This window comes from Mustelus asterias, chromosome 2 (assembly GCF_964213995.1).
Source record: "Mustelus asterias chromosome 2, sMusAst1.hap1.1, whole genome shotgun sequence".
Taxonomy (NCBI): domain Eukaryota; kingdom Metazoa; phylum Chordata; class Chondrichthyes; order Carcharhiniformes; family Triakidae; genus Mustelus; species Mustelus asterias.
In genome coordinates this window covers 94,126,932-94,148,889 of record NC_135802.1, presented here as the reverse complement: position 1 = coordinate 94,148,889, position 21,958 = coordinate 94,126,932, and the positions used below count along the sequence as shown (strand labels likewise).

The following is a 21,958-nucleotide window of genomic DNA, read 5'->3' as shown; positions in this document are numbered from 1 at the left end:
TAAGCACTCTTCCAAGTGAAACAGTGATTTGCTTGAACTTCTTTCCAGACATTAGACAGTATTAACTGTTCACAATAGATCTGCTCTAGTGAGGAGACCCAATGCAGATTGGGTGAGCACTTTGCCGAACACTTCTGTCCAGTTTGCAAGAATGACTTGGACTTCCAGTCACCCGGCATTTTAATTCTCTACTTGGACATCACGGTAGCACAGTGATTAGCACTGCAGCGTCTCATTGCCAGGGAACCAGGTACGATTCCAGCCTTGGGTCACTGTCTGTGTGGAATTTGCACATTCTCCCCGTGTCTGTGTGGGTTTCCCCCGGGTGCTCTGGTTTCCTCCCACAGTCCAAAGATGTGCGGGTTTGGTTGATCAGCCATGCTAAATTGCCCCTTAGTGTCCCAAGATATGTAGGTTAGGGGGATTAGCGAGGTAAATATGTGGGGTTATGGGGATAGGGCCTGGGTGGGATTGCTATGGTGCAGACTCGATGGGCCAAGGGCCTCCTTCTGCACTGTGGGAATTCTATGATTTGGCTTTCTGACTGGCTTCTCTGTCCTCAGCCCCCTGTAGTGTTCTAATGAAGCTCAACACAATTGCGAGGAACAACACCTCATCATTTGACGAGGCATTTTACAATCTTCAGGACTCAACACGATGTTCAACAATTTGAGACCGTAATCTCTGCCCTCTATTTTGTTTCATTTCCTTTTCACGTTTCACTCTTGGTTTTCTCTTACTTTTACTGTTCATGATTTCGCTATTCACATCCCCTCTAGTATTTTTCTTCACTTGTCCCATTCCCCTTTGGTCCTGCACCATCAACTCTTTTGTCATTGAATCTTTCCTGTCTTCTACCAGTCACAGAGTTTCCCCTTTGTCCTTTTCCCACCCTCCCCTCTTTCACTTGCTTAAAACCTATTACATTTCGAACAATTCTGATGAGAGCTCATCAACCTGTAGCATTAACTCTGTTTCTCTTTCCACAGATCCTGCCTGCCTGAGCTACTGAGTTTGTGCAGCATCTTTTATTTGAAGAGGATTTTGAGTTTCTCAGTTCAGAAGAACACGTGTTGATGCAGGAAATTGCTTTCTGCCTTGACATGTTCTATTTCTTTCTTCTGTATCTTCTTTAGAAGCATTCTGGCAGATTGAGGCTGGTTATTTCTACTCTAACACCGTTTTGTCTTTTATAACTTCAGTTAATTACAAATCAGAAAAGGCTACAGTTTCAAAATATGTGGACTAAGAAATTGAATCATGACCAAATTAGGGTGCGATTTGGGTGTAGCGCCCACAGCATTCACCTAAACACGTCTGTAGCAGATTCATGGCCAATCGCTTGGCCAGCTACACTTATTTATTAACCAACTTAGCAGTAGGGCAGGGAGCAGCAGGATTGGTTTGCTGTGTGGTGTTCTTCTGCAAGTCCTGGAGAAAAGGAGTCAATCAAGAAGGTGCTCCTCTAGCTCCATATTCAAGCTCCTTTAAAAATATTTCACTTTTCAGTGGCTTTCTCCAGGGGTTAGGCTGCATGTGGATCCGGTAATGCTGAAGATAGCAAACAAACACCCCTCCACCAACGCTTCTAGCATCCACTGATTTCTAGTTTGATTTAAGTACTGTGGGCGCCTTGCATGAAATATGGGTGCTACTGATAGTTCTTGGGGAAGCCACCAATTCTATTCTAACTTTGTGGTGCTTTTTCTCTGTTGCCAGGCAGAGGTCTATAAAGTAATGAAGACCATGCTGTACTGTACATGGCGCTAGTAACCTTTGCATACCTGGCCTTACAGCTTCCTGCTGCGGAGATCTCTGGGCTAGCTTGAAAAGAGTCTGTTCTAAGAAAAACTGATGACAGTGGCCTCATTCATAGCCACTGAGAATGCAGTGCTTGCTGAGAACCATGGTTTGAGATCCTCACGCAACAGGTTAGGAGATGCTTAAAATAGCTTGAGAAGCAAACTCTTCCAATTCCTAACAGTTCCTCATACAGCCTTTGTGACCCATAGATTATTTGAGGAGGAGTGGGGAGAAGGGGGGGAGGAGTAATATCTATGGGCTGCATCCTCCTGGTGTGGCATCCGTTGTCTTCCCCTCAAACTTGTACAGGAGGCAATGAGAAATTCACTCCGTACAATTCCAATTTGACCCCATTACACGTTATGCTGGGGTAGAGTTCCCGACAATATTTTCCTGATGTAACTTTGGTAGAAGTTCCAAGAGAAACCCCAAAGAAGCCACATAAACGATCACCCAGACTTACCCAGAAGAATTAAGAAACCCCGACAGAAATTCAAAACATCTAATTTTACAGGTTTCACTTTAAGAAATTTGAATCACAATATTAACCAGCACTGTACCTGATGGTCAAAGTTCACACTGAGGAAACCAGTCTCAAAATTGCGCTTGATAATTGACTGATTCAAGTTGAACTGGCAGATTTCATGGACTCCACTTGTCCATGACAAGTAAATCTGTTCTTCATACTCATCCAGTAAAGTCAGCATCTCCATATATTTTTGATACACTGTTCCAGCTTCCTGGCCTTCAAGATTTCTAGAAGAGATATTGTACAAAACTCATTCCAATTCATCTTATTTTATAAACTATCAACAACATAATAAAGGAAGGATAGATTAGAATTAATCACATTCCAGTTCAAAGAATCATTACTGAATCCTGATTGCATCGTTGTAGCCCATCTTACATATCCTAGTTCATCCTATAACATAAGTCAGTGACAACATAGCAAGAGGAAAAACAATCAAAGTACAAATCACCCTGGACTGCCCCTGTGTACAAAGTAGCTGCAGAGCTCCGGAGAGACTTTGCAGCAACTGGGATCATAACCAGGGAATTATGCTCGGTACAGGAGATTTGCAAGTTATGTAGAACAAGCTAGAATTGTGAGGAAGACATTTATTTAGTAAAATAATAGTAAGTTGGGAGAATGTTTATATCTGTACCAATTTGTTGCTAATCTAAGAAAAAGCTTGTCATTTTATAGGCAGTTCTCGTGTTAAATCTCAAACCTCTTCAACACAACTGTTTTCGTTTCCCCCTTAAATTAATACTATCTTCATTATTTCTTCCAAAGTGAAAATATCCCATCCTATACACTCGTATTCATATTAATACTTTCACTGCCATAAAACCAAGATTTAATGAACAAACAAAATTGTAGAATTGCTTACTCCATTCAATTTGCCTTTAAAAATGTTCAGGCTTCTCAACCTGGGAAAGCACCACCGGTATTAAGTGCCTCTCAGACACTTAACTGGCCAGTGTGGGCCTTCTCCAAGGTTAAGGACACCAGGGTCAGAAATCCTACCCCCCCACCCTCCCCCCCGAGGCTGGCAGCTGTCCTTTCCAAGCAGGAACAGCAGAGGTGGTGGCAGCCATTGGCAATGCACCCAGAGGCCTAGGATCACCACAGGCGAGTGAGTGTGGGCTGGGGGGGTGGGGGGGGGTTTAAGCATCTAGCAGGCGGATGGCTCATGGTGCACCCTCCTTCCCCCATTCTCGATCCTGGGTCCCTAGATTGGCATTGAGCGTCTGAAAACAAGGGGTGCACCCGAGAGCCTGCAAGGAAACCTTTGCTTTTTTCAGAGATTTGACATTTGACTGCCCACTTGCTGTTGATTGATTGAGCACCAGCAGCGGTGGAAGGAGGAGACCCTCAAGTAGGCATTCATTATCCACTTCAGAGCCTAAATTGATAGCATGCTGGGAAGGCCGTCCATGAGCCTTCCCGTGACAGACTTAATCAGGGTACAGGCGGAAAGGCAGCAGGATCTCATCCGAGCACTCTCCTGCCCATGTCCAAACTCATCTTGGGAGAGGGCAGTTTAAAAGAATAAGGCGCAAACCTATTGAGACATAAAGGATTCTCAGGCGCTCTAGTTCGATGCTGGGTTATCTGTCCGGTTTCACATCTTGTTGACTTTCTAGCAGTTTGATACAACTGAGTGGTTTGCTAGGACAATTCAAAGGGCAGTTAAGAATCAACCACACTGCTGTGGCTCTGAGTCACATGTAGACCAGACTAGATAAAGGTGGCAGATTTCCTTCTCTAAAGGACATGAGTGAACCAGATGGGTTTTTATGATAATTGACAATGGTTTCATGCTCATCATTAGACATATAATTCCAGATTTTTTGATGGAGTTCAAATTTCACGTGCTGCGTTGGTGGGATTTGAACCCAGGTCCCTAGAGCATGATCCTGGGTCTCCGGATGACTAGTCCAGTGACTATGCCACTGCCTGCGAGAGGGAAGGGTGGGGAGGGACAGGAGGAGAACTTGGGCCAAGGGCATTGGATGGTGGAGTCCTGATGCTGGAAACAGTAACAGGCTAGAAGCGGGCACTTTTGCTTACTCACAGACAATACTATAAGGTCACTTACTGGGGAAATCTGAATGGCTAGATCTCAAACAGGTACATAGAACAGAGGCATGCCTCATGAAAACATTTAAGTGAGTGATTCTGGGAGCAGTTGGTCGGCCAGCCACCCTTCCTCCAACCCACTTCCAGAAGCTTCTGAAAATTGGGGCCTAACATTAAATTATTGCAAAGAAATATCATGCAGGATTTCCAATACAAAACATACAATTACTTTATCATTCAGTGCATAAACCTCATGCCACTTACATGTGATCAATAAGCCTGAAATTTGACCAGGGTATCTGAATCCTTTCCTTCAGTTCTTTGGCCCATTTTAAGTTTCCTGAAGTTGCAGGCATGTTCTTGTGCAATAGTTCGACACCTTTTTCTTTCTATTTGTCAGGTAAATAGACATGCAATTAGACAAACACAAATCCTGACTTTAAACCTTACCAAACCGACTATGTTCTTCATTTCATTTGTTAATCTTTTATTAGTTCATAAATTTGTTGCGCCCAATGGTTGCTAAACTGTTTCGTACAAAGAGCAAAGTGCGGAAAAATGAACAGTAAACTAAAAGAATAAAACACCGACCTGGAAATTGGATTGCATGACACCATATTACAGGCATACAACAGACACCTGATGGTTCAATATGACAGGCCCTTCATGTTGGTTAGAGGTCCTTAATAGGCGTCCAGGGTATGCAACTGAAACTGGAATACAGCACTTTGTGTTCTCAATTATAGGGCACAATACTTACTCCAAGCGACCTTTATAATGTTTGATTGCAGCTGACTGCTTAGCAATCAATCTAGCTCATAGGAACAAGAACACGAGGCCCTTGAGTCTGTGTCACCATTCACTGAGATTACTGATCTGTGGCCTGCCTTCACATAGCCACCTTTGCTCTATTTCCCTTAACATATTTTGTTAACAAAACACCTACGAGTGTCAGCTTTAAATTTTACAATTGATCCGTCATCAACTTCCATCTGTATTAGTTTCTCATTTCTACCACCCTTTGTGTGTCAAAGTGTTTCCCAGTTTCACTCCTGAAAGGCCTGGCTTTAATTTTTAGACTGAAATCCCTACTGTCAGATTCTCCATCCACTGGAAATAGTTTATTTCTATCGACCCAATCTACTCCCCTTAATATCTTGAAAGTTTTGATCAAAAAATCCTAATTTGTGTAATTTCTCTTTATAATCACGGGAGTCCAGATGTCATTCTAGCAAATCTACAAGATGGAGTGCCGTACGCCATTATATCCTTCCCAAAGTTTATGCCCACAACTGCTCTCAGTACTCCAGGTGTGATCTAATCAATGCTCAGTATGGCTGAAGCACACTTCTACCCCTTTGTATTCTATTCCTCTGGACGTAAAGGTCAAATTCTATTAGCCTTTTTAATTATTTTTTGTACCAGTTCATGACATTTTAATTATCTGTGTACTTGGATCCCAAGTCACTTTGGATTACCACTGTTTCTAGGTTTTCACTATTTAAAAGGTGCCTTGTTCTGTTGTTTAGATGTCAGCCGTGGCTTATCTGGCAGCACTCTTGCCTGCTGAATCTGAGGGTCATGGGGGGCAGTTGTGGGTTCATTCCCACTCCAAGTACCTGAGCACAGAAATCTACATTGACATCCCAATGTACTACTGAGGAAGTGCTGCATTGTCAGAGCTACTGTTTTTCAGGTTAAACAGAGGCCCCTGTCTGCTAGCTGAGATGCAATGGCACTATTTTAAAGAAGAACTGGAGCATTATCTCTGGTGTCAAGGCCAATTTTTATCCTTCAATCAACATCACAAAAACAGATTATCTTTGCCACACTGTTGTTGTGGGAGCTTGCTGCACACAAATTGGCTGCCATAACAGTGATTACATTTTAAAAGTACTTTATGAGCTGTAAAGTGTTGCGGGCTGTTCTGTGATCACGCAAGGTGCCACATAAATGCAATCTTTCCTTTCTTGTTCTATCTCTGAGTTTAAAGTGACTGCCGCAGAAAGACAAGTCCATTAAGGAATCCAGTGCAGGCCCCATGAACCCCACTCCTGTTTGCTCCCCTTCCGTATTCCTCTCAGGACATTGGCCAATCAAGTGACGAACGAGCTGCCTCTGGGGCTGTGACTGGCACCCACAAATGAGGCTGGCAGGCCAATTTCCTGTGGTCCTGCTGCCAGCTTCATTTGGCCTTTGCACCATTGCCTGCAATGGGGATCTAATTTCGAAGCCACAATCCTCACTTTTTAACTTTGAGCACTGGAGGGTATTCAGGAGTGCTTAATGTTCATGCTTCAGAAAATATTCCAAACTGTCCTCGATCCAAAGCAATCACTCCTTGCTTCTGCTTACATAACAAAGCTGAGGTGAACATGTTCACTTTAGCATTTATATCATTCAAATTTAAAATTAAACATTTGATCTTAAAGATATCTTTTGCATTTCTGTGAAATGTGCTCTGCGGATGTCTGGACTAATCATAAACTAAACTTCTATTTGATGCGTTCCAGACCAAGATCTTGTGGTTCTCTCAATATTTTAAGGAAAGGAGAGGTTTGTTCAGGAAAATCGTAATTTAAATAGTTTAGAAATGTCCTGGTAATCATTGGTAAAATGTGGTTTTCATTTTTCAAATTCACAAATATTTTTCTTTCATTGACTCTGACAGAACACTTGACTTTGACATACAATTGCCATTTCTTCATTGTCACTGGGTCAAAATCTTGGAACTCCCTATCTCAAAGCATTGTGGCAGCACCTTCACCACAAGATTTGTAGCAGTTGAGAAGTCAGGCTACCACCACCTTCAGAAGGGCAACCAGGGAGGGGCAATATAAATGCCATCCTTCCCAGCAACACCCATGTTCAGCGAATGAATTTACAAAAAGTTTCTCTCTGCACCATTCAGCAGCTAACTTCAAAGCACTTTGCTCAAGTTTCATTTATCCTTTCTGCACGGGAATGACTAAATGTGGAATATGAGGTGATTTGACAGACCTCAGCTGTGGCACTTGAGGAGCTTCCCACTCCACCTATTCAGCCACATTTAGATTCACAAGTGTATCACATGTGTTTGGAATTCTCTTCCCCAGCGAGCAGTGCAGGTTGGGTAATTAAATATACTCAAGACTGAATGAGACAGATTTATGATTGACAAGGGAGTCAAGGATTAGAATCGTAGAATGCCTACAGTGCAGAGGGACGCCATTCAGCTCTTTGAGTCTCTACTGACTCTCCAACAGAGCATCTTACCCAGGCCCACAACCCGCCCCATTTCTGCAACCCCACGCATTTATCTCACTAATCCCTCTAACCTATATATCTTGGGACAGTAAGGGTCAACTTAGCATGACCAATCCACCTAACCTGCACATCTTTGGACTGTGGGAGGAAACTGGAGCACCCGGAGGAAACTCACGCAGATAGAGGGAGAATGTGCAAACTCCACACAGACACCCAAGGCCGGAATTGAACCCGGGTCCCTGGCACTGTGAGGCAATAGTGCCAATCACTGTGTCACCCATGTGCCACCGTTATGGGTTGGGGGGGGGCTGCAAACAGGAAAGTGGAGTTAAGGCCATAATCAGGTCAGCTATGATCTTATCGAAAGCTCAAAGGGCCGAATGTACTCCCCTGCTCAAATTTTTTATGCTCAGATTTTCTTATCCAATGAGCTTGCCAAATTCATCAAGCAAAACTCCGAAAGGGTCAAGAATTCCAGCGTGGTCGTTCTGACAGAAAAGTACCACAATGGTCAGCGATCATAAAAATAAGCTCTGACGAAGAGTAATCCAGACTTGAAACCTTAGCTCTGTTCTCTCTCCATAGATACTGTCAGACCTGCTGAGATTTTCCAGCATTTTCTATTTCAGTATCATTAAAAGAAACTCTTTTCATTTATTAAAACAGTACCATTGTATTGAGCATACCTGTTCTACATGCTTATCATATAAACATTTACATCTGTCCAGTTCTTGATCAAACATCTCCAGCAGAGTAAAATACTTTGGACTAAAAATCTCCTTAATGTTGGATCTCTCCAGAAACACACCAAAGACAGCAAGAAGCTTTGGGAGAAAACAAACAAATACAGATGAATATTTTTGACTTTCAATTGTTACAATACAATCAAACCAAATTATGGATGCGGCTTGTGTATATTTCCTCTTTACAGGATGTAAAGTATGTTTTCACAATATTGAAAATACTGCACAATAAAGCCCTTTAAATCTTCCTTAATCCTTCTTACTGGCTACCAGTATTGCTTTGAATATAGGCAAAAACCATGCAAACTATGTTGTGCTATCACAGTTAGAATGGTTCCTGCACAGAAGGCACCGCCACTTGGCCAGTCATATCTGTGCTGACTGTCTGAAGACACAATTCGCCTGGGGTCATTCCGACTTCCACCTGTAACTCTGCATGTTCTTCCCTTTCAGACAATAATTTAAGGAAGAGATGTTTCAGGCACTTGCTATGTACATTTAAACAGGAAAGGCAAAGGAACCAAAGTCAGGGCTTCTTGAATGATGTGAGAGATGGAGAAAAAGGATGAATGTCGGTGAATTCTTCAGATAACTGCTCATTCTGTTGGCTGCACTAGCCTGTTTGTTTTTAATTTGTTTTTGTCCAAATGGACAGGGAGGCAGAAACTTCACGTTTCTGGGTTATGAGGCTGTGACCTCAGTTGAAACCAGATAAAGATATAATGCCATAACAAGCTCAGATCGCAGTGTAGTGCAGGCAGACTGTGGAGGGTTGCGTTTCGGGGAGTTGAAAGGAAGAAATCTGAAGGCAAATCTAGGAGCAGGAATGAGGCAATTCCTGCTGCTTCACTGATTTTAAATCATAGACACCATAGAATGCCGACAGTGCTGGAGGCCGCCATTCGGCCCTTCGAGTCTGCATCAACAACAATCCCACCTAGGGCTTATCCCCGTAATCCCAAATACTTACCCCACTAATCCCTCTAACCTACGCATCCTGGGACACTAAGGAAAAATTTAGCATGGCCAATGCACCTAACCCACCCATCTTTGGATTGTGGGAGGAAACCGGAGCACTCGGAGGAAACCCACGCAGACACAGGGAGAATGTGCAAACTCCACACAGTGACCCAAGCTGGGAATTGAACCCAGATCCACTATGTGCCATCTCTTTCTTAAAGAGACCAGTTAGCCGACCATTTTGATGAAGACCATGCCTCTGGTACTCAGTTGGTTGGAAGCAGCAGTCAGAAGGGAATCAGTTCTTTGTGGAGAAAGGAACTGGAACTCTATCTGTGGAAAGCAAAGTTTTGAAGGACTTTCTAGCTGAATAGTGGATTACCTGATAAATCTTAGAGACATATCTTTGTTGTTTCTCCTATTTAAAATGTAATTTATGGTTCATATTGACCATAATTTGCCTGTTATTCCATGTCTAATTTATGTTGAATTTGGTTTGATTGTTAAAGTAAAAGTTATAATAGGCGAAATCTTGTTCTTAGTTCGTTCTGTAAATTTGGTTCTCTTCACTTGTTGGTCAACATGGGCATCATAATAAGAGTTTTGGATGACCTCCGGTTTATGGTGGAACGTGCAAGAGTGCGCGGAATAGGCAAGCTGATTTTAGAGATCCTGAGACTACATGATCTGAAGCTCAGTGCAAGATTAAATACAACACCAAGATTGTGAACAGTCTGGTTCAGCCTCAGATAATTGCCAGAGAGGGGATATAGTTAGCAGCTAGGGAATGCAGTTCATTATTGGGGAACAATGGCAGTAGATATGATCTTCCCTATGTTATGTGGAGGGAAATTTCTGTTTGTCCAACGTTGCATGTTGGACATGCACACTGATGATTCAACAACTGCGCAGCACAAGCAGTTTCCACAAAAAGTCCAAGTGCTACAATAGAAGTTCAGATTGCTACCATACAAATTCAGTTGCAGTGTAAGCTTAGATCACAGGTTGCTGCCATCGTGGCTCTGGGTACCAGTCTTCAAAGGGGCTTGAAGGGTATCTTAGTAGTCCAGCAATCTACTCTCCAACTGATTTCAATGATTGATGAAATACCTTGTTGGTAGAGTGACAGGGCCTCCATGAAGTACTAACATGCTGTCCTCACAGTAAGACAGCAGTCATGCTCCCACATCTGCCTCTCCATCGCGGAATAATTCTTATGGATTTAGTTTCCTCATGCACAATTTTTTTTGCATTTTTAATGCGATCACATTAATTTATTATCCATCTTGCACTTTATCAGTTACTAATCAAATTACCAGTGCTCTTCATTGAATTTCCAGATAGTAATATTAAGCTGGTCCTTAATAAAGGAGCATTCCCATAGTTAGCACAGTTTCAGCAAATACTGATTGCAATTTATAGATCTAGGGTGTTTTTTTTCCATTGTTGTAAATGTGTATCTGCACAATTAGCCTTTTTGATGAGAAGTAAATATTCAAAATTGTTTTTAAAAACAAGGAAATATAAATTTATTCACCAAAGCGATACAGTGGCACAGTGGTTAGCACTGCTGCCTCACAGCGCCAGGGACCCGGGTTCGATTCCCAGTTTGAGTCACTGTCTGTGCGGAGTCTGCATGTTCTCCCCTTGTCTGCATGGGTTTCCTCCGGAAACTCCGGTTTCCTCCCACAGTCCAAAAGACGTGCTGGTTAGGTGCATTGGTCATGCTAAAATTTTCCCGAACAGGTGCCGGAGTGTGGCGACTAGAGATTTTCACAGTAACTTTATTGCAGTGTTAACGTAAGTCTACTTGTGATACTAATAAATAAACTTAAACATAAAGATGGAGTGAAAAAAAATCCTGATTTGAAAATATCGGAGTATGACAGTCTGCATCAATTTTCATTGTTTTCGACATGTCAACTTTAAACAAATTCATACCTTAAAAGCAGACTCCAAACCAGAGCAGTCTTTGAATGCTGCACACAGAATGGTCCCAAGTTGCATATCAAAATCCACAATTTTTTCTTTAAATGCATTATAGTCCTTTGCAAAATCCTGTCAAGCAGAATACATAATAGTCAGAAAATACAATCAATCTGACTGAATGTCTATTTTAGAAAAGTACTCCAAAAAATTGCAATATGAAAGGGATAAAACTATGCAGCAGGAAAGTTTTGATTTTCTGCCGTCAGTCAAATCTCATGTCTGACAACAAATGCTGCCAAATGGCTGATAGCGTTATTTTTGATGAGGTACACACCATGTTAAAAAAATCTGTGCAATATATCTTTTTTTTAAAAATTAATCCTTGCAAATAATTTGGTAAAATTAGAAAGCTGTTCATTTCTAAGCAAATTTAATCTGTCATCATTATAGTGACCATCATTTTAATACCACAACCTCAACTTTGATTTTATTATGAGCTCTTTCTAAAGTTTTCTTGCTGCCAGACATGAACGATAAATGTAACAGCTATCGATAACATAAAAAACAGTAGACTCCTTGAGCCTGCTCCACCACTCAATATCATTAAGATTGATCTCCTATCTCAATCTCGCTTTCCTGAACCCTCCCCATGTCCCTTGACTCCATGAGATCAAAAATCTATTGATCTCAGTCATCAATATTCACAGCAATGGAGCATCCACAACCTGAAGAATTTTCTCTTCATTTCAGTCCTAAATGACTGTCCCTTATCCAAAGACTATACCTCATGTTCTAGATTTCAACAATCTCTCAGTGTCTACTCTGTCAATCCCCTTCAGAGCATTGTATGCTTCAATATTATCTCTTATTCTTCTGAACTCGAGACAATATAGGCCCAATTTACTCAGCTTCTCATCATGGGACAACCCTCTCGTCCCAGGAGCCAATCTACCAATCTAGTGATCATTGTGTGACCTCTAGGGCAATTATATCCTTCATTAGACATGGAGATCAAAATTGTGTACAGTATTCAACAAAGCCCTATTCAATTGTAGCAAGACATTTTTATGCTTATATTCCAATTCCTTTGCAATAAAGGTCATTTGCCTTTTTAATCCCTTGCTGTGCCTGCATATTAACTTTTGCTGTTACTTGTACAAGTGTATCAAGTGGGGCAGCATGGTGGCACAGTGGCTAGCACTGCTGCCTCACAGCACCAGGGACCAGGTTCAATTCCCAGCTTGGGTCACTGTCTGTGTGGCGTTTGCGCATTCTCCCCATGTCAGCGTGTGTTTCCTCCGGGTGCTCCTGTTTCCCACAGTCCAAAAATGTGTGGGTTAGGTGGATTGGCCATGCTAAATTGCCCCTTAGTGTCAGGAGGACTAGCTAGGGTAAAATTGTGGGGATAGGGCCTGGATGGGATTGTGGTCAGTGCAGACTTGATGAGCTGAATGGCCTCCTTCTGCACTGTAGGGATTCTATGGATTAACATTTGGAAGTTTCACACCTTTTAAAACAAATTTTAGATGGTGCATGCAATTATCAATTGAAACAATTATCATGCAAGATATTTGAAAGTTTCTCATGTCTCAACACCCATGTCACCATTGCTCCCTCAAGATGCCTTTTAATTTTTCTCCCACGCTTTGATGTGTAATTGACATCTGCAGCTGAGGAGCAAGAAGGAGCACATGATGACCTTGGCAGCCATCTTCTTGAAGGCTTTTGCCTACTTGGTGATTCCTGCACAAGTGCAGGAACATCCTCCTTGGCTGTGCTTACTGTAGACAGTATAAGGACTGACCGCTCACCCTGGGCGTGCCCTGAGACGACATCCCAGGACAATTGGTTGGCACTCCTCCTCCCTCTTGGTGCCCAGTGGAACCTCCTTGTATCTCTGAGGGAAGGGACACTTGGAGGGAGCTCCAGGTGCCTCACTCCCCTCTCACCATCCATTTGTGTACTGAACTCATGTCCAGAACAACAGAATGCAGGTCTTCATGCATGTGGGTCATGTGCTCGCCATGGCAGTTGCCAACCTCTCCATAGAGGAATCCATGCTTTCATATGCCACAGCCATAGCAGAACTCAAGGCTTTGTTCAACTCCCCCACCTTTCATGGCGGCATGGACAAGTTGGGCCGAAGGGCCTGTTTCCATGCTGTAAACCTCTATGACTCTATGACCTCATAGATGACACCCCCGCCAGATTTTCCCCTGCCTGTTTCTGCAGGAGGTTTATTGTGACTGAGATCAGAGGCCCACTATCCATCTGGGGCTCAGCATGGGGCCTGATTCCTAGCAGTCCTCCAACTATCAGGTATCTCAGTTGGCACATCCTCCCTCAGCTGCTAGCATGTGCCTGTGAAGTGTTCACCAACATATGCCCTCGATTTTATAGACAAACCCTCTGAGATCAGAGAGAGTGTAACTGAGCTGGTGGAGGATGAGGGAGAGGAAGGCAATGGTGTATTCTCTGGGAGTTATTGGTCTTCATCCTCAGAGATGGAGTCATCACTTCCTTCTGTAGAGTATGAGTTTTTGCATCCTATGGTGATAACCTGCAGTACAGATCAAAAATAAGGAGAAGTTCAGTCTTTCAGGAAACCAATATGTCACACATATATTTAGTCTGCCCAAGTCTCAGTACCAGGTTGCAGACATCCTCACTCTGCTGCCTGGCATATCCAGCCTTGCCACCTGCAATGAAACAGCCACCCTGCTCTTGCACAATATCCATGGCTTCCTCCTCACATGGCATTAGAACCTTCAACTCAGGAACACTTCATCCAATCTTGGCCCTCCCCTTAGAGCTGAAGTTCTCTTTATCCTGCATAACAAAATGGAGACTTAGTGGAATGTCAAGAGGTACCTAACTCCCTTGTTCTCATGTACCTATATGCCACATATTGGCTCCACATTCTAACTGGTATCCAAACACTTTATCGTTCATCACTGTCACATGGTCTGGTGCCTATTGCCATGCAGTAATGAGAATGACTGAGCACTGTCCAGACTGGTCACACTCTCCACTTGTGAAGTTCTACTGATGCAAGGGAGGACCTTTAATGCAACACCACATTGCCACTTACTCTGGCAGATCACTGGCCATTTTTGCAGCACTGTATCCATGTTTGTGGCTCCAGTCCGTGATTGCTAACCTCCCCTGCGATCTCCATCCAGGGCAAGCTGGAACAATCTCTTGAAGAAGTGGGATGCCTTGGCCTGGAGGAGAAGCAGTAGAGAGGCACTGCTGAACGGTGGGGCCACTTCCTTATCTGTATGCAGACATGTTGCTGATGTGTGGGCAGGGCAGGAGACAGGGGAGGTTAGTGACGGAGGTCCAGGAAGATGATTGATGTAGATGAAATGAATGAAGAGTAAGGCGTTTTAATTCACAAAAGCTGGCAAATGTGGATGGGGGTGTGGTGGAGGCATTGATTCAAAGAAAACTGTTCCTCCTGCGGAAAGAAGATTTTGTTACCAGTTTCTTACCTATTATCCTTGTCTGCAGAGACTGGATGCTTCTACAGCCTGCCCCAAAATTAAATTGAGTCAGGTGACAGTGGGTGTAGATTCTTCCTGCCCACCTGTCACATGATTACACGTGCTTCTCATTTTGTCATCTGAAGTCATGGTTAATTTCATCAGTCAGCATAGGCCAATGTGTAATACAATTACTTTATGTTCTTTTAAAGTGGAGATAAATTAAGTCTGAAGTTTACATGTTTTCCTATAGTTTATTGCAACCGACATGCAAACGGAAACTTACAATGAGAGAACAATTTCTTAGATTCTGCACTGCGAGGTAATGCTGGAGTTATTCATGTGTGCAGTCTATATATCCTAGGATACCAGACCAAACAAAAATAATTCAATTGCACACTGCTAGGTCATGCCAAAGTGTCAGAACAAAGGTCACAAATTGAATCGCTTTAAAGTGCTACTGCAAAGCTGGCTGCACCGTCAACCTCAGGGATTGCAAACAGTGTTATGTTCAATCTACTATGTACAACAACCCTGTACACGGTGCTGGAACTTCCTGGAATCTAACTTGTATTACTTTCCCCTGGGAATTGACAGATTTAGTTTTCAAAATGAAGAAGAGTTTTGGTCAATTAAATAAGGTGAAGTTGTTTCCATTGACAGGAGGACATAGATTTAAATTGCTATCCACTAAAGAAATCAGGCATCACTACATATTTAAGAACATTTTGCATACCAATCATAGAATTCCTGCAGTGCAAAGGGCCACCATTTGGCCCATTGAGTCTGCACCAACTTTCCAAAGGAGCATCTTAGTCAAGCCCACCATCACCCCCCACCCTATCCCCATAACCCCCTGCATTTACCCCGCTAATTCCCCCGAACCTACACATCTTGGGACACTACGGGGCAATTTAGCGTGGCCAAATCACCTAACCTGCACATCTTTGGGCTGTGAGAGGAAACCAGAAAACCCACTCAGACACGAGGAGAAAATGTAAACTCCACATTGATAGTCATCCAACGTTGGAATCAAACCTGGGTCCCTGAAGGCAGCAGTGCTAACGACTGTGCCACCATGCCACATTTTGAACGTGCATTTAAAGTAGCTAAATTTTATTAATATTCTTTTCCTTCAATGTTAAACCTCCAATGTTTTTTCAATCCCCATCAGCATCCGTGTGATAAATTCTATTGTACAGGACATGCTCCTGAAATTCACTGCTTATTCTGAATTCTTCACCCAAAAAGACAGGCAACATGATGTTGAATTTATCTCTTCCAATGTGCAAAGCAACTTGCGATCAAGCAGTACTAGAAAAAATACAGAAAACGTAGTGAGCTATTGAGATTAGAAAGATAAAAGAGAATATAGAAATAGATTAGCAAGTAGTATCGGGGATAATCTGGGCTCTTAAAACGCATGTTCAAATTTTTTTTTTTAAAGTAGAGGGGGTAGAACTGCTCATAGACTTGTTTCTCTTAACTACTGAAATGGTATTAGCCCATAATGGTTCTTCTCAAGTTCTCTGTTAAAAGCTGGTCTGACCAACAGTGTCACAATCTCTACCATGAGTAGAACGTCACGTCCCAAATCCACCCACATCGATCGAACCCCATGCTGTTGGCACCAATCTGTTGCACACCAACCGTCCAGCCAACTGAGCCAACCAGCCCCTCAGCGAGTCCAAGGAACCAGAGTTGCTATGACAACATGCACTTTTACATGCATGTTGTACTTTGGAGCAATAAATAGTGATGATGGAGGCTCCAATTTCTTTCCATCACATGACTGACCAGGAATTTCTCCAGCTCTCACCACCTGCCATTGGCGTATGTTAGAAGGATTTACCAGTTGATGTTCAACTTGGTTGACTGCATTATGAACGCACCTTCCTTGGCCTTCAAGCCCTGGAATGGGACTTGAACGCAGATCCTCTGACTCGGGGGCAGGGAGGCTACACACTGTGCGATAAGAAGGTCCACATAAAGATTACTGCCAGTCTATTAGTCCATCGATGGGGGCTACCTTTTACCAGAATTAGCCAGTAATGAGCTCTCTCTGCATCATCTATAAAATATATGCTTCAATACAGCTCAACTACCAATTCAACATGCAGAATTAACCCCTGAAAACAATTTCAGGGATCAGTTTATAACAAAAGTCAAAACACACATAATGTTACCAATTCATCAACTTAACAAAAGTTACAAATGCAGTTAGAGCACCTAATTGGTAGAGATCTTTAAAGTGATTTTCATGTGAAATTTTTGGAAAACTACACATACAAGTTCCAGAATACACTGGATCACTTCAGCAATCAGTATTTTCTTCCAGAGGCACCAACGATATTAAACTTTCCGGTTTTTACAGACATGTGTTAATTTAATGTACCATCGATTAAAGCGTTCCAATTCACCTCTTTCCTCCTTGACAGAAGGACACTGACATTGAAAATCTTTGACTTGAAAACATCTGTATTATTTTCTTACATACTCAATCCCTTTTATAGAATACCTAGGTATTATGAAATTACATTTCATGGTAAGTGCAAATGTTAGTTACTCACATCCCTTACCATACAAACACTTGTTATTAAACTGCTACCTACAATCACAAAACATGTACAATTTTTCATTGCTTCATCTCTAGATCTATGAGATTAAATGAACACAGTCTCTTCCATCAATGACATGTTTTATCTATCCATGAAGACAGTGAGCATGAATGGTGTCAAGATATCCGAGGAATAAATTATGAATCAGGGATAGGAAACAAACTTGGTATTCAACACATGCAGAATGCATATGTAGTAGAATGTTGAAATGTAGACCCAAAGTTGAAGAATAAGAAGCAATTGTGCTCAAAATGTACTGGATTCTCATCAGACACACCTTAATTGGTCCAGTTCTGGTCACCAAGACAAAATACCTTGAGACTCTTTAGTTGGAGGGAAATTCTTTTGTTGCAGGGAAATTGTTGGAGAAGATTCTTAGAGATAGGATGTATGTGCATTTAGAACAGAATAATCTCATTAGCGATAGACAGCATGGTTTTGTATGAGGGAGGTCATGCCTCACAAATTTGGTTGAGTTTTTTGAGGTGGTGACAAAAACGATTGACGAGGGAAGGGCCGTGGATGTCGTCTATATGGATTTTAGTAAAGCGTTTGACAAGGTCCCTCATGGCAGGCTGGTGCAAAAGGTTAAATCTCACGGGATAAAAGGTGAGCTAGCTAGATGGGTGGAGAACTGGCCTAGCCATAGAAGACAGAGGGTGGCAGTGGAGGGGTCTTTTTCCGGTTGGAGGTCTGTGACTAGTGGAGTCCCGCAGGGCTCTGTACTGGGACCTCTGCTGCTTGTGATATATATAAATGATTTGGAGGAAGATGTAGCTGGTGTGATCAGTAAGTTTGCAGACGACACGAAGATTGCTGGAGTTGCAGATAGTGATGAACATTGTCAGAGAATACAGCAGGATATAGATAGGCTGGAACATTGGGCGGAGAAATGGCAGATGGAATTTAATCCAGATAAATGCGAAGTGATGCATTTCGGTAGCTCTAATGTAAGGGGGAGCTATACAATAAATGGCAGAACCATCAGGAGTATAGACGCACAGAGGGACCTGGGTGTACAAGTCCACAGATCCTTAAAGGTGGCAGCACAGGTGGAGAGGGTGGTCAAGAAGGCATATGGCATGCTTGCCTTTATTGGACGGGGCATAGAATATAAAAGTTGGCATATGATGTTGCGGCTGTATAGAACGTTGGTTAGGCCGCATTTGGAATACTGCATCCAGTTCTGGTTGCCACACTACCAGAAGGACGTGGAGGCTTTGGAGAGAGTACAGAAAAGGTTTACCAGGATGTTGCCTGGTATGGAGGGTCTTAGCTATGAGGAGAGATTGGGTAAACTGGGGATGTTCTCCCTGGAAAGACGGAGGATGAGGGGCGACCTAATAGAGGTGTATAAAATTATGAAGGGCATAGATAGGGTGAACAGTGGGAAGCTTTTTCCCAGGTCGGAGGTGGCGAACACAAGGGGACACAGGTTCAAGGTGAGGGGGGCAAGGCTCAACACAGATATCAGGGGGACGTATTTTACAAAGAGGGTGGTGGGGGCCTGATTTGAGGCGGACACGTTGGGATCGTTTAAGACTTATCTAGACAGCCACATGAACAGACTGGGAATAGAGGGATACAAACGAATGGTCTAGTTGGGCACATGAGCGGCGCAGGGTTGGAGGGCCGAAGGGCCTGTTCCTGTGCTGTATTGTTCTTTGTTCTTTATGACAAAGAGCCTCAGGACAGAAAGGGGAGAGCAAAACACGATGGAAACCAATATCAAACATTTAAATTCAGAAAATTTCAAACTCAGTAAGAGCATAGAGGCCCATTTTTGGGTGCAGATGTTGCAATGTGCAAAACATTCCATTGAGGGAGGCAGCACGAATGCCACGATAGCAGACAGCCATAGAAAAGATCTTCAATCATGGTCACACACCAACTGGACATTAATAGAGAGGCAGGCACAGTGGTAATGGATCATCTCCCCATTAACATGTGGGGCCCACAGAGCCACCTTTGAAGTTATTTGCATCATGAAGCACTGAGACTCTCAGCAACCTGGCAAATCCACATGCTCTCTACTCCTGCTTCTCTCTGGTCTGCTGGACAATGAAGTTCCCTATCCTTCTATAAAAGGCCTCATTGACCTCCCAAAGGCAGTGATGAATGACGGACTGTCAGATGTTATTGATGTTGCATCCTCCCCCCTGGAGGGATCCACCAGCGTAGAAAATTAAGACAATAGTGACCATGATGGCAGTTCAAAGGTAGCCAAGGGGACTCGCAAATCAGAATCAGGTCACGTCCGTGATTTTTAATGGCCTCCAGAGTCCTGTCTTTTCCCTGTAACCCTGCACATTGTCTCTATTCAAATAATCACCTAATGCCCTCTTGAATGCCTCAATTGAACCTGTCTCCATCACACTTCCAGGCAGTGCATTCCAGACCCAAACTACTTGCTGTGTGAAAAACATTTTTCACATCAATATTTGTCTCTTTTGAAAATCATTTTAAATCTGTGCCCTCGTGTTCTTGATACTTTTACAAGCAAGAACAGTTTCTCCCTATCTAGTCTGGCCAGCCTCTCGTGAATTTGAACATCTCTATCAAATCTCCTCTTAACCTACTTCTCTCCAAGGAGAACAATCCCAACCTCTCAAATCTATCCTCATAACTGAAGTTTCTTATCCCTGGAACCATTCTTGTAAACCTCTTCTGTGCTTTCTCCAATCCGTTCACATTGTTCCTATAGTATGGTGCCTAGGATTGTACACAATACTCCAGCTGAGGTTTAACTAGTGTCTTGTAAACGTTCAGCATAACCTCCTTGCTCTTGTACTCTATGCCCCTATTAATAAAGCCCAGAATACTATATGCTTTATTTATTGCTCTCTCCACCTATCCTGCCACCTTAAATGATCTATGCACCGATACGCCCAGGTCCCTCTGCTACTGTGTCCCTTTAAAAATGTTACCCCTTAATTTGATATTGTCTCTCCATGTTTTTCCTGCCAAAATGCATCAACTCTCACTTCCCTGCATCAAACTTTTGTCTCTCTACACTGTGCTTTTCACAGTTTACAAGACTTCCAAGTTTTGTGTCATACGCAAACTTTGATATTGTCCCCGACACACCGAGATCCAGGTCAATAAAAAAAAATCAGGAAAAGCATTGGTCCCTATACTGACCCCTGGGGAACACCACTACAAACCTTTCTCCACCCCGAAAAATATCCATTGACCATTATTCTCTGCTTCCTATTATCCAGCTATTTTTGCATCCACATTGTTACTGTCCCTTTTATTCCATGAGCTATAATTTATCTCACAAATCTGTTGTGTGGCATTGTATCGAATGCCTTCTGAAAGTCCACACACACCTCATCAACAGCATTGCTCTCAGCCCGTTTCTGATACCTCCTTAAAAAACTTCAGCAAGTTAGTTGAACACAATTTTCCCTTTAGAAATCCACGCTGGCTCTTCCTAATCAACACACATTTTCACATGTGACTATCAATTCTGTCCCAAATAATTGTTTCCAAAAGCTTGCCCAGTACTGATGTTAAACTGACTGGTTTGTAATTGCTGGGGCGATCTTTATAACCTTTTCTGAACACGGGTGTAATTTTTAAAATTCTTTACTCCTCTGACACCTCCCTGAGTCTTAGGAAGACTGGCAAAATATGCCAGCACCCCTGCAATTTCGATTCTCACATCCTTCAATATACTTGGATGTAACTCATCCAGTCCTAGTGCCTTGTCAACTTTCAGTACAGACAGTCTATTCAACATTCCCCCCTTATCACTTTTGAACCCTCTAGGGACAGAATTTGCTTGTTTGGGTGGCATCTACCGCCTTGGTAAGGACAGATGCGAAGTGTTGATTGAATATCGCAGCCATTCCCCTGCCTCAATGTGTAAATCCCTCTTTGGGCCTCTAATCGGCCCTACTCCTCCTTTTGCCACCCATTTGGGATTTCCCTTTATTTCCCTTTTCTTCCAGTTGTAATTTTGATTCCCCTTTATGTTAACTGCCAGTTTTTTCTCATAGTCCATCTTCACTTCTGTAATGCGTTTTTTTTCACCTTCCGCCTGAACCTTCCGAATTCCTGTTGGTTCTGAACTGTATTTTCAACCTGACACCTGTCATTAGAACAGTTTTCTCCCTTACCTTACTTTCTATCTCCTTCTTCATCTAGGAGACTCTGTATTTGTTTGCACTACCTTTCCCTTTTAAATGGAGAGGCGGTGGCACAGTGGAATTATAACTGGACTAGCAATCCAGAGACCCGGGTAATGCTCTGGGGATCCAGGTTCGAATCCCACCATGGCAGATGGTGAAATCTGAATTCAATAAAAAAAAATCTGGAATTAAAAGTCTAATGATGTCCAATAAACTATTGTCAATTGTCTAAAAACCCATCTGGTTCACTAATGGGAAGGAAATCTACCGTCCTTACTGGTCTAGCCTACATGTGACTCCAGATCCCCAGCAATGTGGTCTCAAATGCCCACTGAAATGGAAGGCAGATAGGGAAGCGCAGCTAGGGAAATGTTGGCCCAGCCAGTAACGCCCACATCCCGTAAAAATGAATTTCAAAAAAGTGAATATATCTTGACTGGTTTGGGATGAT

At 42.7% G+C, this 21,958-nt stretch overlaps 1 protein-coding gene across 1 annotated transcript in view; it reads right to left on the bottom strand.

The window, feature by feature from the left end:
* The window catches only part of LOC144503618 (dynein axonemal heavy chain 11-like), a 383,758-nt gene that overhangs the window by 317,494 nt on the left and 44,306 nt on the right, over window positions 1-21,958 (bottom strand). The window contains exons 9-12 of the mRNA XM_078228239.1: window positions 11,281-11,397; window positions 8,323-8,460; window positions 4,655-4,779; window positions 2,364-2,559 (exon numbers count right to left, since the gene is read on the bottom strand). Of these exons, the coding sequence (XP_078084365.1) occupies window positions 2,364-2,559; window positions 4,655-4,779; window positions 8,323-8,460; window positions 11,281-11,397 (576 nt within the window). The remainder of the gene's footprint in view (window positions 1-2,363; window positions 2,560-4,654; window positions 4,780-8,322; window positions 8,461-11,280; window positions 11,398-21,958) is intronic.